This window comes from Pleurodeles waltl, chromosome 5 (genome assembly GCF_031143425.1).
Source record: "Pleurodeles waltl isolate 20211129_DDA chromosome 5, aPleWal1.hap1.20221129, whole genome shotgun sequence".
Taxonomy (NCBI): domain Eukaryota; kingdom Metazoa; phylum Chordata; class Amphibia; order Caudata; family Salamandridae; genus Pleurodeles; species Pleurodeles waltl.
This window is the reverse complement of record NC_090444.1, coordinates 133875262-133891639: the sequence shown is the minus strand read 5'-3', so window position 1 is coordinate 133891639 and position 16378 is coordinate 133875262. Positions and strand designations below refer to the sequence as shown.

The 16378-nt window shown below is 45.7% G+C and overlaps 1 protein-coding gene across 1 annotated transcript in view; it reads left to right on the top strand.

The window, feature by feature from the left end:
* The window catches only part of EHD3 (EH domain containing 3), a 191159-nt gene extending 178001 nt beyond the window's left edge, over positions 1-13158 (top strand). Inside the window, exons 5-6 of the mRNA XM_069233807.1 lie at positions 4642-4806; positions 7369-13158. Of these exons, the coding sequence (XP_069089908.1) occupies positions 4642-4806; positions 7369-7896 (693 nt within the window). The 3' untranslated portion in view covers positions 7897-13158. The remainder of the gene's footprint in view (positions 1-4641; positions 4807-7368) is intronic.
* Positions 13159-16378: the final 3220 nt, after the last annotated feature.

Below are 16378 nucleotides of genomic sequence, written 5' to 3'. Positions count from 1 at the left end.
GGAAGTATCTCCGGTTTGTGGTGGGGTTGCAGCACTATCAGTTTGCGGTCCTCCCGTTCGGTCTTACTTCGGCACCCCGAGTCTTCACGAAGGTGATGTCGGTGGTTGCGGCAGAGCTCAGAAGGAAGGGGATAGCAGTATTCCCTTACTTGGACGACTGGTTGATCAAAGCCAAGTCCCCAGAGCTTGTGTTGCATCATCTGCAGTCAACAACCCAGTTGTTGTTCGACCTGGGCTTTTCGGTGAACGTGCCCAAATCTCACCTAGAGCCCTCTCAACGCCTCCTGTTCATAGGGGCAGTACTGGATACAACATTGGATCGAGCCTTTCCTCCGCCTCAGCGGATTCAAGATATTGAGGAGTTGGTTCCAATGTTTCGAAATGGAGCGATCGTTCCAGTTCTCAAGGTCCTTCGTCTGCTCGGTCTGTTTGCCTCCTGCATACTGTTGGTCACGCATGCTCACTGGCACATGAGGGCTCTTCAGTGGTGCCTCCGAAGGCAGTGGTCTCAACACAAAGGAGATCTCGAAGGTTCTGTCAAGATCTCCAGAGACACTGCTGCGGACTTGAAGTGGTGGATTGCGAGCAACAATCTTTCACAAGGAAAGCCGTTCATGCAGTCCCCACCAGTGACCACGGTCATAACGGATGCTTCCACTCTAGGGTGGGGAGCTCATCTGGGGGATCTGGAGATCAAAGGGCTTTGGTCTCCAGAGGAACAGATTTTTCATATCAATCTGTTGGAGTTGCGGGCTGTACGCCTGGCTCTCAAGGCCTTCCTCCCATCCCTTCGCGGTCAGTCGGTTCAGGTCCTGACGGACAATACTACCGCGATGTGGTATATAAACAAACAGGGAGGAGTGGGGTCGTACCTTCTCTGCAGAGAAGCATTTCAGCTATGGTCCTGGGCAAAGGACCATCAGATTTGCTTGGTAGCAAATCATCTGGCCGGAGTCTTGAATGTACGTGCGGATGGTCTCAGTCACCATTTCTCGGCCGACCACGAGTGGCATCTCCATCCAGATCAAGTCCGTCTAATCTTCCAGTTGTGGGGGGGTTCCTCGGATAGATCTGTTTGCCACCCGGGAGAACTCGCACTGTCCGTTTTACTGCAGCCTCCAGTATCCGGTGCAGGGGGCTGCGTTTCAGAGAACCTGGTGCGACCAGTTGCTTTACGCGTTTCCCCCATACCCTTGATTCCTCGAGTGTTGAGGAAAATTCGCCAAGACCGGGCCCAAGTAATCTTAATAGCTCCGGATTGGCCAAGGAGGGTGTGGTACTCCGACCTTCTCCAACTCTCACTGTGCCCTCCGCTCCGTCTCCCTCTCAGGGCAGACCTCCTCTCGCAGTCGCAGGGGCAGGTTTTACACCCCAACCTCCAGAGCCTGCACCTTCATGCCTGGAGATTGAACGGGGCAACCTGAGTTCCTTCTCTCTCCCACCTGATGTAGTGGATGTTATCTTAGCGGCCAGGCGACACTCCACTAAAACTATCTACGCTAATAGGTGGTCCAAATTTGTGGTATGGTGTGGAGAGAGACAGAATGATCCCTTACGTGCTCATTTGTCAGATGTTTTATCTTTTGCTTTGTCTTTAGCGCAGAAAGGTTGTGCAGTGGCTACTATTAAAGGTTACTTGTCTGCCTTGTCAGCCTTCATTTGTCTTCCAGACCAACCATCGTTATTTAAATCTCCTATAGTTCTTAGGTTCTTGAAGGGCCTTATGAATAAATACCCTCCTAAACCTTTTGTTATGCCTCAATGGGACTTGTCCTTGGTCCTGACTTTCCTTATGGGGTCCCCTTTTGAGCCTATGCATTCTTGCCCTTTAAGGTTCTTAGTTATTAAAACAGTATTCCTGGTGGCCATAACATCTGCAAGGAGAGTGAGTGAGTTGCAGGCTTTATCGGTTAAACCCCCTTATACAACTTTTTATGGGGACAAGGTAGTGTTGAGGACCAAGGCTGCTTTCCTTCCGAAGGTTGTTTCACCCTTCCATTTGGCCCAGACAATTACTCTGTCCACGTTCTATCCTCCGCCTCATCCTTCAAAAGAAGAAGAGAGACTTCATCGCTTGGACCCAAAGAGGGCGTTAAGCTTCTTCATTGACAGAACGAAGGATTTCAGGCTGGATGATCAGCTTTTCATCGGATACGTGGGCAAAAGGAGAGGAAAGGCAGTCCACAAGAGAACACTCTCCAGGTGGGTTGTTCTTTGCATTAAAATTTGTTACTCTTTAGCAAAGAAGGATCCTCCTGATGGTATTAGAGCTCATTCCACCAGGGCTAAGTCGGCCACTTCGGCCTTGGCTAGGGGTGTTCCTGTGGTCGACATCTGCAAGGCCGCAACTTGGTCGTCCCTTCACACTTTTGCGAAGCATTACTGCTTGGACTCTGAGGTCAGAAGGGACGGCCATTTTGCACGGTCAGTGCTGCAGGATTTCTTGGTTTGACCATACAGGCACCCACCACCGAGTGCAGTACTGCTTTGGGACTCTATTCATTAGGTGAGGAATCCACAGGTAGTTGTATCCATCAGAAGAACGAGTTACTTACCTTCGATAACGACTTTTCTGGTGGATACATTAGCTACCTGTGGATTCCTCACGGTCCCACCCGCCTCCTCGTTGCCTGTCTGGTCTCACCAAGTAATCCTTGAGTGTGCTCCTCTTGGTCTTGAGGACTGCAATAGATTATGTATATATGGATATTTGTGTATATATATATATATATATATATATATATATTTATTTGTGTATATATATGTTTAGTGTATATATGTATTGATCTTTAAAAAAAAATTTGTAAAAAGTTATATTTAATCTATAGCTATTTTCTTGCAATGATGTGTAGTTTACAATGTTATGAGATATTGCCTTTATCTTTCATTGCATTGGATTATTGTTCTCAGGCACGTAAAAAAGTGTTGGTACTGACGTCGGCACGTCGGCGAGGACCTCTTATTGCCTGTATGACGTCAGACGGCGTTGCGTGGGCAAATGTGACGTCCTCGTCGACGTGCAGAAGCTAGGAAGAAGATTTCCGTTGAATGCTGGCGCCATGGGAGTATTCATTAGGTGAGGAATCCACAGGTAGCTAATGTATTCACCAGAACAGTCGTTACTGAAGGTAAGTAACTCGTTTGTTAGGGTAGCCTATATCTCTGTTGTAGTTTTGTAAATGTGCAGCGTTCTTCCCCGCGAAAGAGGTCCCCCAGCCAACCAACCTCACCTTTTCCCATACTCGCCATCATGAAATATAGCAGGATAAATAGCCAACCTCCATAGTGGGGTATATCTCTCATACTTTGTAATCGCTAACTTTGCCTGAAGAACCTTCCAAATCTTGAAAGCAGCAGTGATCTTTTTAAATTTAATATTTTTGTTTTTGTTGTAATAACTCCACTCGGGGTTCGAGGCAAAGCACCCCTTGGCCTCTTCACCCGAGATCAATTCATAAACTCAAGGTACCTCACACCATACTTATTCCGGGGCATCACTAACTAAGAAGTATCCTCATATGTTGTAAAAGCGATGCTCAGTAGTAGTAGCTGAAACTTGGCATCTCCCAACCCACTCTACCCCTAGAAAGCACCAAACACTTTGAAAAGTGCCAAAAAGGAGTACAGATTGCTTCAATCTTTTTAAGCCAGTCCATTTCCACCTCAAGACGTATTGCCCTGAACAGGTAAAGAATTTTCGGTAGAATGATCACTTTTACCACATTACAATTGCCTATTAAGGTCGGGTCCAGATTGCTTATTTTGGCTAAATCCGGTCTGATTTTGGTCAAGATTGGTGCACAATTAAAATTGATGAACTTATCTGTATCTGCGGTGATATGCTCTCCGTATGTTGCACTTTCCCCTCGCCTTGAAGGCCATACCCTTTGTCCAGATTACCCGAGTCTTCGCATTGTTGGAGAGAGCCTAAGAATGCCCCAAATGTCTCAGCATCCTCGATTTCCCTCAAGGCATTCACGGGGTCTGGCGTAAGCACCCTCGGTATCGTCTGCGTATGCCAAGATTTTAGTGTCCCACCTACTTATCCTTATTGGCCTAATTGGGCAATGCTCTATTCATTTTCTGATAAAGGGGTCTACACAGCGCCAAAAGTATAGGGCAGCAGGATAAGCAGGTGGGACACTGAAATCTTGGTTCTAAAATGTGGATTATGCAACTTAATTCAGTGCCGTTGAAGTAACGCAATCTAATGGCATAGGCCACAGATTTAGGCGAATGTTTATAAAAATGGAATGTGGTTGAACATCAGAAATAAAACAATCTGCTTTGCTATACTGTAAACAAAGCAGTTGTCTTCCTTGCACACCCAGATTTCCTAAATAGCAACTAATTTCTATCTGTGTATTTTAGTAGAAAATTGTTTTTCAACAATAAGTTTATTTACTTTTTCAAGAGCGGATTTCTTCTTATTTTAAATCTTCTTAAAGAACTGATTACGTTTTTAAAAAAATGTTTTAAATTGACTGTGCCTGCTTTTTCAGGGCATTCTTTCAGAAGACGATAGGGGAGGTTTTCACGGTTGGTGCTGGGAAAGACCTCAAAAGTGCTTTCCAGCTTTTTACCATTTCTTTTTCTGTGTCCTCACCGCTTGACTTCTGGGCCTTCTGTGCTTGCTTCCAGGTCCATGCCTACATCATAAGCTCCCTGAAGAAGGAGATGCCATCGGTGTTTGGTAAAGACAACAAGAAGAAGGAGCTGGTGGGAAGTTTGGGAGAGATTTATGCAAGGATTGAACGAGAGCACCAGATCTCAGCTGGAGATTTTCCAAACTTGAAAAAGATGCAGGTACAAATACAACTCCAGACAGAGTGTCTAGACCAGTGGTTCCCAACCTGTGGTCCGGGGGACCCTAGAGGGTCTGCGAAGCCTCATCAGTGTGTCTGCAACTGCTTAGAAAATTAAATAATATTAACAGATTAGGTCCCCAGTTTTCAGTAATGACTCAGGGGGTGGTGCCAGGATCGCAATAATGATTCAGTGGGGGTCCTCGGGTTCCAGTAATTATAAAGTGGGGGTTCAGAGAAGTCAAAAGGTTGGGAACCACTGGTCTAGACTAAACCAGTATTTGTGGGAATGTGCGCACGGTTGGAAAGTTAAGTGGTTGACTGTGTTCAGCAGAGAGGAATGGATGGTTAGGTGAGTGAGCATTTGTTTAGTGGCTGCATAAATGTTAGTGGATTAATGGGTTAATGAGTAGGCAAGTAACTAAGAAGATGGATGGTAGTGGAATTGATCGATGAGTGAATTTGTCGATGGATGGGCAAATTGATGGATAAGTGGATGGGTGTATCTGTGGGTGCATGGGCTTGAATAGATTGGTGTTTGGGAGAATGGGTGAGCGGATAGACAGGTGGTGTATGAGAAAATTAAAATTATAGAGCGAATAGATGGGTTGATAGATGGAGGAAGGGTGGGGGCAGCGTGTGCGTTCATGGATGGGATGGCTTCTGTTCATCCTGGAAGAGGAAATGTAAAGTATTTTCAATGAAAGTAAATACCCTAGTTTCCTTGACATAACAGCCAGGGTACACTGTTATGTTTCCATGCATGGCCTTTTCAGAGTCTTTTCTAGTTGTCTTAAGGTAAATGCGAGCAGGCACACAGCTCCGGTAAAAACCCCCCTCCCCATGCTGGGCTAGTGCTGCCTCTAGCATGGGTAACATGTGCCACCTTTGTGCCCTGCCCACCGCTATTACTCCCCTTGTGCGTGGCCCAGCGTGTGGTGCATATTCAACCAGAAGCTCTTCCTCAAAGAGCAACGTTACGAAACTAGGTGGACCTGCTCACTTCTGCTGAATCGGATTGCCCACATTAAAAACAACCGAAGGGCTCCCCAAACGCTTCATGGTTGGATCACTCCACCGTGCTGGGGAAGGGAGGTTCTTTGGATTGGTGGTTCCACCGCACAGAAGAAGAAAGGAGGTCACGCCTACTGTTTCGCTTTAGGGGCTCAGGCTCCTCCCCCCCCCCCCCCCACCAACAGCTGGATCAGGTGGTTGCAGTGGAGGAGGTGGGCGGCTGAACTGCCTCAGGCAGGGAAAACGAGGAACCATGATATTTACACGATAGAAGTTAACTCCAATGAAAACTCCATGAACTGTCTCTCGCTGCGGAGTGCATTTGTGTAGAGCCTGTTATCGGTTGCATGCTTTATACTTGCAAATAAGGCCACCTATATGCTGGGCATAAAACCATGGGAAAACTCTGGTAAGGTGCAGCACGAAGTAATCTGTTAATTTTTCGATCTCTAAAGCAGCGAACATTATCCATTTTTATCCAGTTTATATTTTCTGTTTAACAAGATGCTATATTGATTTTTGCATTAACCACCCCTGGAACTTCATTGTTTCAAACTTCTGGCATCTGTATCCTATGGATGGTATTAAGACAGACCAAAGCAGTGCTTATTTTAAGCGGTGGTTTCCTGTGAGGGGCACTGGCAGTCATTTTTGAGGGGCGACACTTATTTTTCTGTCTCCAGCATTTACTGCGAGCAAGAGACACATTTGGGAAAGACCGAGGAAGAGAAAAACGAAAAAGCTTCACAAAGGAAGAAAGCAGAACGCTGAAAGAGTGAGGTGAAGGGGAGGGAGTGGCTGTAAATGGATTGAAGAGGCCTTAGGTGGCTTTAGGTTTACACTGGCTCAGTATTCCGTGCTCGCACATTCAATTGTAGCAGCCACATGTTTCAGAGGCGAGCTTTGGGTACCAGCACATTTTTATTTACAAATTAAACACTGGAGCAAAGGTAACTTGTGATTGGCATGTGCCACCTTTAACCTGCCTTTTTTGTCAAACAAAGGCCAGTGTGTCCCAAGGATGATCAACAGTCTTATGACAGCCTCCTGAGCTTGTGCCAGGAAGAGTTGAAGCTAAAACGTGGTCTTTTTCCAGTGAGGCATGAATATATTGTTGTGATTCTAGAGCGAAGCTACTTCCTGAGGGCCAGCAGGACTTGGTATCTGTTGATTAACATGTGAAGTTCTTTCCTGTGCTCACATTAGTATGTAAGCCTATTATTTGCTTATTGTTTACTTAGTGCTATCTTGAAGGTTTTCAGTAAGTTATTGTTTACATTTGTTTACTTTGCCGTTAACTTGCTTAGGGGGAGGGGGGACAAAATAAGTCTCACCCCATTCTGGGCTTCACAGGCTATTTCATGTCCAAATACACCTACTCCCTTGATCAATAGGCAGCCCTGGTTCCTGTTTGAAGCCGAATTTAATGCCATAAGTATCAAAATGTTTTCAGCACATTGTTTCACCCGTCATTGACTGTCCTATAAACGGTACATAAATCACATTGGAGCAAATTCAATTAATTCTTGCTTTGTTTTTACCCCTAAAGGACCAGTTGCAATCCCAAGATTTCAACAAGTTTCAACCACTCAAGAGCAAACTGCTCGAAACAGTAGACGACATGCTGGCGCATGACATTGCCCATCTCATGGTGATGGTGCGACAAGAGGAGTCCCAGAAACCTATCCAGATGGTGAAAGGCGGGGCCTTTGAGGGCACACAGAATGGTCCATTCGGTCATGGATACGGCGAAGGAGCTGGCGAAGGCATTGACGATGCAGATTGGGTGGTATCTAAAGACAAGCCAGTGTACGATGAAATCTTTTATACTCTTTCCCCGGTCAATGGCAAAGTAACTGGGGCCAACGCCAAGAAAGAGATGGTGCGATCGAAGCTGCCGAACACTGTACTTGGTAAAATTTGGAAGTTAGCAGATGTTGACAAGGATGGGTTGTTGGATGACGAGGAGTTTGCATTAGCCAATCATCTGATTAAGGTCAAATTGGAAGGGCACGAGCTTCCGAGCGAGCTTCCTATCCACCTTCTACCACCATCCAAGAGGAAGCTTGCAGATTAAAGTAACGAATGTTCCGGAGAAGAAAGTGACAGGAAGGAGAGTTGCAGAGACACACACTTACTTAAATTATAAACGTGATGTGAGGTCACCCTGTTGTGACAGTTTGAACTGTAGGAATTGATATTCACCAAAAAAACGAGAGGGCAAGGCCTGGTAATATCTTAACTCCATAGTAGGCAATTAACCATAATAGATTGTTTTTGCTTCTTAACACAGTATTTTAAAGAAGAAACGCAATGGGAGGACATAAGTAGAGCTAAGTCCATTTAGGTCTGCATGAGTCACACACTGTTTAGTGCTATGTCACTTTTTTTTTTTTTTTTTTTAGTTCGGAGGTGCTGAAAATGTATTTTCCTTAAGACCTTGTCCTCATTAAGCGATGAGAACGTGATCCTATGCAAAGCCGACATTGAAATAGCCTGCACTTGCCAATGTTCCACTGAGCTGCACTCTCGTGCAAAATAACCTGCAATCTTTCCAGACAGTGAAATTTGGCATATTTGTAAAGTCACAAGCAATCAGGAAGAAGGCCTTTGCAGTTTTTCTGTTCACTGTTTTCACTAGCCTTGCAGTAACCAGCCTCTAAGGCACGTATGCATTGCAGGTGAAACCACTGGTAATCCTCCCTGGTTGTGTCTGCTGTGTGATCTTTGTTAGGCCTCCTCCGTGAGCTATTTTAGTTATATCACTAGTCCAGTGATTATTTTAGTCCACGCCGAGTCCTTAAGGGACCGTCAAACTTTCTTACTATCGGAGAATGTTGTAAGTTCCTGTTGAGATTAGAACCGCATTGTCAGGCTATAATAGGTGAACTAACAAAAGTCTTCCTGTACTCCTGGAATGTTCTGATGAGGATCAGTAACAGCATGGTTTCCCTGCTCCTGACTTGGCCAAGAGTTGTGACATTTGTTTTTGTAAGATGATTAAAGAAAGCAGACACTTCCCTTTGGCAAGAAAGTCCACCATTGGGTGTGCAGTGTGATGGTTATCAGACTCCTCTGCGCCGGTTTCCATGGGGTGGTGTCCTTCGGATTTAAGCGGGCCACGCTTGGCTGTTTTGCTTCCTCCGGATACCAGGTCCCCTCTTGCATGCTGCAAGAATGTGTGAAGTTGTCACAAGGCGTTATTTAATTGGTTGTATTGTGGCACCTGCTATTTTTCATATCATTTGCCGAAATTGCTTGAAGACTTTTGGTCCACCACCGTTCCTCACCCTGCCTTCCCCGCCTGGTCCCTTCTATGCAATCCCTCTCAACAAAACTAGTGGATTGGGGACTTTGGATCCCACCTCCGTGTCAATATCTTTCTGTTGCCACCGGACCCTATATTAAAACTTGAGGGGGGTAGGGGGACGCGAGAGGGGAGGTGACGTTTAAGAGCAGGGTGTGTCCCCCCACACACCAAGTGAAGTGATAAACAACCTTATATTCACTACTCCATTTCCCACGACATTTCAATGTACTTTAGTTATTAATAGTAATAAAACACTGATTGCTAATGGAAACAAAAAGAAATGATAAACAGTGCTAAGCCACTCTCTGTACTTACAAAGAAGCACTCATTGGTAATGTGTCTGTGCAGTAGCCATGGCCGTCTGCGATTTGGCCAGCAACAAAGGCCATTCCCTAACCGTATGTGTGTACTTTGAACTTTAAATATTGGAAGGGTCGCTACGGGCATGCCTTGTAAGGCCCACAGTTCATCTGCAGCATGCAAACCCAGTTAACGGCAAAGTGCTAGGATCCGTTTACTTATAAACCAGCAGATCTTCTACACGTCAGCATATAGGCCGACCCTATAGGACAGATGCGTATATCTGTGGACGTGTGCCAGCAATGCCGGATTTATTGATCTACATAATAATTGTGACTGCTTTTGGAAACCATGCCTCTATTGACATAATGGCCCTTTCTCTTTCTAGAAACGAGGTGATCCCAAGTAGTAAGCTGGAGATTCAAGTCATCCACATGACATTTTTATTCAATACTGAATGTGGGGAAAATGTGCCATGTACTAGCATTTTTCTGTTTCAGCTTCAAAATATAGTTACCTATTACTGTGAAAAGCATAAAATCAAGAAGGTGGCTAAAAATTTAGCAGACATCCAATGACCGAGAGGTGGTGGCCCTCATCAAAGCAAGTCCACCTCTGATTTACCATTTCTCAACCGACTGATTGTCAGTCTTATGGTATCACGAAGACCCTGTACACTCCTATGGCTACCACCTCTCAGATGGAGTCCGGCTGCTTTCCTTGTACAGTAACAAGTATTTTATATATCTGTTGCTCATAGCATATGCTGCATATTGTATGCATGCATGTTGTTGACCATGTGTTAGTTACTCTGTGCAGACTTCTGCAGTATCTAAGAACCATTTCAAGAGTGCATTGTTCCATGTGTCTAACGCTTGTGTCTAACGCTTACTCGATTGTGACTCTTGGGTTTGTGCAGTGAATAGTATTATAAGGCTAGTGCTTAAATAACTACTAAGTTTGTAACTAGTCCCAATCCATTTCCAGCGGTGACTCATTTAAAATAGGTGCATCCTTGTTCCATCACGTTGGTGTCAGGTGAGTCCACCATACTCCTTTGTTGAGTTCTGGCTGTGGAACGGGAGGCCGAATCCCTGCTGGGTATTCTATGTGCGAACAAGGGCCTTTTGCGCTGCTTATTTAGAGTCTTCCTGAGGTCCTACCCACTTTTGTCCTCCATGGAAGTTGGCTTTGCATTTTGCTGCCTGGTCTCATGGTCCTGTTTATCATGTTACTATTCCTTGAATGAAGGCAAACAGTGTGGACGGTTCGTCAACACCTGCATCCTCTCAGTGCCAGATGCCATGAAACAAAGTGCATCTTTCAGACCCCATTTGAGCTGCAATGGTTCAGATAACAACATGCCAGTTTTAAAGTGGCATTGTAGAGCCAACAGATTGGACCGTATGAATCTAAATGAACAGATAATCACTTATGAAAGAAATTGACCACCTGCCAATGCAACTTTTTTAATAGGGCACGAATTGAACCGATGTTTTAAGTGCCTGTCCGGGGTGGGATGGACAGCCAAGGCTGCTCCTGTGGGCCATCTGGAATCTGTAGGGACTACTTAAAAGTGATCAAACTCAGTCCCTTAGACATTGGGGATGCTGTACCACAAGTGTGGTCAATTTGATACCCTCTTTAGTGAGACTGATGAGCAAAGCTGGTGGAATTGAGACAAATACTTCATATTACTACTTAAGAAAGGTTGTCTTTTCCCCGCTTATGTCCCTGTTCATGTAGCCTTATGTGAGGAGGCAGAATCTCATGAAATAGTCAAGATTTATTTAATAAAATAAGTCGAAATCCGTCGCCTATGGAGTACTAAGACAAATATGTTGACCTACTGAGCGTGGGGAACAGGATCAAACATTGAAGTACAATAAACACAAACACATTCCTAGTAGTTTTTCTTTGAGAGCTTCCATTCCAGTTCCAGACTTCTCTCAACCTCACTATTCCTAATGTTTATTTAATGGTTCATGACTTTGTCGTGAACTTATTTTTATGCTACAGATTCGGGTTTTTGCTATGTAAATGTTCAGCTATTACCCAAATGCCTAAATCTGAAAAGAACCCAGAAGAGGGGAAGTCACCTGTGTGACTATGGGACCCATTTTTCACCTTGGCCTGTGCCAGTGCTCAAACCTCATGTGAGACTGGAAGCATTTGCTCAGGTGGAGAACTGTAGGAGAAATTTGTGCAGATGAAACGCAAATGTATAGAATTGTGAGTGAAGGTGATAAGAGGGCTCACATTTTTCTGGACAACTTGCTGGCTATCCCCAAGATAAAAAAATCCACAAAGGATCAAGGCCTTGAGTTGTACCAAAGACAATTACCAAATTTCCTTACCCAAGGGACCAAATTAAAGCCTATTTTCCTGAATGCCACCTTTTGTGTATTCAGTCCTCTTACTGGATACTCCAGTGTTGAAACAGGAAGACCTGTGCCTTGCCATGGCATGGTCATTAAGTACTCTTCCAACAGCGTAGACTGCTGAAAGGCCACTGGGTATTGAAAAGTTTGTTAAAACACGTTTGTCCATCCATCCACCCTACTTGTCAAAAAATGCTAGGCACCAGGCCTCAGGTTTAGAAAGGCTCCACAAAAGTTTGCCAGTAGACCTGTGGACTCGTGTGTCTCGGTGAATCAAAGAAATAACCATCATTATAAATTAAGAAGGGTAAAATCATCCGTTGTCCCTTTAGAATGACAAAAAGTGGAAAGGTTGGTGGAGTGAAATCACAAATTGGGAATATCAAATTTTATGTTTTGGCAAATTTGTGGAGCAGATGCGGTTTACGTTACATTTAAGCAGAAGTGTACAATAAAACAATTTTGGAACATATTTAATTTATCTGTTTTCCTGTTGTAATGGGAGTATTATTAATATTTTGTCTAATTTAATTAGGCAACTCTTCAGCCTCTTGTGACCCTCTTCGATGAGTTTTGTTTTAGATACAGATGTCATTGGTTTATTTAATTTTTTTTTTGTGATTTGAGGAAACACGACTGTATTGATCCAAGATTTGCACAAGTCTTATATTCCCATGATTGATAACAAGGACTTGTTCAGTAGTTAGTAATATTCATATGCCATTTATTGCATCTCTCTTAATGCCTGTCCATATTGCACTCCCCTCCAGTGTGGTATTTCTGGGAATATTGTGCCATATATAAACCAGGGGGTTCAAACATTGATCCTAGAGTGCCGGATCCGTGCCCGATTTTCTGCATAGCCGCGTGGGATACATTTACTTATGATGAATCCAAGAGGGATTCATTTACATAGCCAGTGATTATTGTAAAGAGCTGGGTGGATCCACCCTGTTTGGAAAAAGGTTGAACATTCTTGATAGAAATAAACTTAAATCAGTGGCTACTCTAGTAGCCGTTGTGTAACACGGAGAGCTTTATGACATACATTAGCATCAAAGCTTGTAACATAGACACCAAAACAAGCAATGCCAAAAAACCAGATAACAATTCATTGAGCAGACATTGGAATCAAGCATGGCTCTTCAGTGCTCAGTCCCAGAACAACCCCTTTGAATGGCCCCTGAACAAAGTGTAGCACACTTCTTTGAGGATGTGATCTTCTGTCTTATCTTTTCAAGCTGCTAAAACTTTCCACACGTGCACAGTTATTCAATGTATAGTCTAAAAAAGTTGCCATAATAAATATGTATTGTTAAATAAAAAAAATAGTGAGCGTAAAACTCTTGCTCTACTTGTAGAAAAGTCTCTGTGCTGTTTTTAATGATTGCCTGTGCTACATGTCTATCTGTGTTGCAGTCTCATGTTAAATGAGTGCAAAGGCGCAAAGTTCAGACTTCGTTTCATATTCTGATTTTGTAAATTCTGCAGTGATCGCCCTGCGTTTCTCATGAAACTGTGCCAAGTATCCAACTGTCCATAGTAATCTTGTCCATCAATGGATTTGTTAAGTGTTGTGTGTTGTGTTTATTGCTGCCTGTCCGAACATCTCATTGTTCACCAGAATGCATTGCGTTACAGAACACATTTAGTGCTGAAGCCATTTAATTGCGAAACAGTCGGGCAAAATAAAACTCGAACAATTTTTTTTTTAAATCAGCAAAAATGAAGGTCTAGAGTAGGTTCAGTGTTTAATTTGTGACCGTGGTTTCCTGTGGCACTGCTTTGCTATTTCTGTGAACAAGCACATTAGCAGAGCGTTTATAAATGCTATGTACTGTTAAAAATATATATAAAATATAAATATCTTACACCTTTGTCACCTTGAATAGTCCAAATGGTCACACTCGAGGGCGTATCAGGCGATTTGGAAGGGGCAATGGGTGATGTAACTTGAAGGGTGGTCTTCTAATTAAACAAAAAATACTTTAGGCCCTGGCACTTATTTTTCTGCAAATTAAGCTCTAGGTAGGTTTGTGGTTTGGTCTAGTTCATAGTGAGAGGTATGATCAAAGTTAGACGTGGTGCCAGATTTAGACCTACGTTAGCATAAAATTAGTCCAAGAAAGGTTTAGAGAAATATTTTTCTGATGGATACAACTACCTGTGGATTCCTCACCTCATGAATACTCCCATGGCGCCAGCCTTCGACGGAAATCTTCTTACTAGTCTCTGCACGTCGACGAGGACGTCACTGTCTCGCACGCGACGCCGTCTGACGTCATACAGGCAATAAGAGGTCCTCGACGACGTGCGGACGTCAGTTCCCTTTTTTCCGTGCATTCGAAACGGTTATCTTCGAGGGAGCAACTGTTACTCTTGCGGTTACAGTGTATATCTTGCTGCGTACTCTTTCTCTGTGGAAATAATGTCGCAGAGAAAGTCTGGATTTAAGCCTTGTCGTGAGTGTGGAGGCAAGATGTCGGTGACGGATCCTCATTCCGATTGCCTTTGGTGTTTGAGCTCCGACCACGACGTCTCGACTTGTGATTCGTGTCAGCACATGAATCCGAAGGCCATTAAAGAACGCGAGGCGAAGCTGTTTATGGCCAAGTCAAAGGAGAAGCATCACAAGAAAAAGTCTTCTCCAAGACATCGGCGTCATCGAGACTCCCGGCGCCGTAGAGAATCTCGGCGTCATTCAAGGGAGGCTCGTTCCAGGTCTCCGGATCGGCGCCGGAGGACATGGGAGGTCAGCCCCACGGTGACGCCGCATCCTTCGACGCCGTTGCTCTCTCCGACGTCTCCAACTTCGCCTGGACAGGCGTCGGTGATTGAGGTATTGGAGCCTCAGGTGTTTTCTCCGGCGCAGACGCCGAGGCCGGCGTCGGGGTCGCCTCCGAGTCAGGCACCCCAGTATCCGGCTTTTCCCACCCCTGGAGCCGATAGTTCCGCATTCTTGAATGCGATGTATGCCATCTTCCAACAGATGGCTCCAGGGGGTGCTCCGGCTGGGCCTTTGGCCTTTTCTTTGGGTGATCCTGCGCCTCTTCGGCCGGCACCCTTTATGCCCTTTCTCCCGTTTGGGAACGTGGGCTCGGCGCCAGTGTCGGCGCCGGTGGCCGCTCCGATGGCTTCGGAGGGATTGGCCCCAGGGATTTCCATCCCGTCGACGTCGAGATTTCGGCCTGTGACTCCGGTGGGTCCATCCGTTTCATCTGCTCTTCAGTCGGCGCCGAAGTTACCTGTGGCGCCGGATGCGGCGTCGGTGGCTTCGGAAGATCGGCGCCGATCTCCGACTTCGGCGGAGGTGTTGTCGACTCCGCGGATTGAGCAACGACTGCATTCAAGGAGGCGTGCTCTCCGGGTACTAGAGGAGCAGGAGTACCAACGAGCCCTAGAGGAAGGAGAGCTAGAGGACTCGGGTGATGGGCTGCGTGGACTGGAGTCGGCCAGTGGGCTGGACACTTCCCCTGAGTGGGACCTTTCGTCCCCGGGGGAATATACCGAGGAAGCTGCTTCCTTTCATACAGTGGTACGGAAGGCAGCTAGTTTTTTGGACCTGCCTTTGCCGGTGGTGGAGGCGAAACAAAACCTTTTGACAGAGGTGTTGCATCCGGCCTCAGCCGCGGCGGAGCCTCTATTACCTTTTAATGACGCTCTGCTGGATCCGGTTTTAGAGGTGTGGAAGAAGCCGGCATCTTCCCCAGCAGTTCACAGAGCCGTGGCCAGGAGGTATCGGACGGCTCCAACTGATCCTGGTTTCCTATCTAGGCACCCTACGCCGGAGAGCTTGGTTGTGCAGGCCTCCTGTTCGTCCAAATCAGCGCCTGGTTCTTTCCCGACGGTGCCTGGGGACAGAGACTCAAAAAAGCTAGAGGCGCAGTCGAAGAAGATTTTTTCGTCCTGCAGTCTGGCGTTAAAAGCCACTAATGCGACCTGTATCCTGGGGAGGTATATTCATGCTCTGATGGATGACATCTCCTCTTCGTTTACAGAGCTTCCCCAGGGTCTTTTGGATCTTGTCTCTGATGCCCAGGCTGCTGCGACCCAAATTATCCAGACGGGACTGGATACCACCGACTCGGTAGCCAGAGCAATGGGCACAACTGTGGTGGAAAGGAGACAGGCCTGGCTACGTAACTCGGGCTTTTCGGCAGATGTACAGTCCACATTGTTGGATCTCCCGTTTGATGGGGACAAACTGTTTGGGGCTAAGGCTGATTCGGCCTTGGAACGTTTTAAGGAGAGCAGGGCCACGGCTAAGTCGTTGGGACTCCAAGCTCCTTCTTCCACGGCCTCTTCCAGATTCTTCAGGAGGTTTCGTGGATTTGGGCGTGGCTCTTCCTCCTCTTCCTTTCGGGGAAGATATCAGCAACCTGCCTCTTCCCATCCCTATAGATCTTTTAGGGGGAGGGGTAGGGTCCGCACCAGGGGAGCCTCTCAGCAGCACTCTGCCTCTTCCTCATCCTCTGGCGGGGTGCAGCAGGGGAAGCAGCCTTAGGCTTCCACCATTTCCCACTCACTCCTCTCCTGTAGGGGGAAGATTACAGCATTTTCTCACCAAA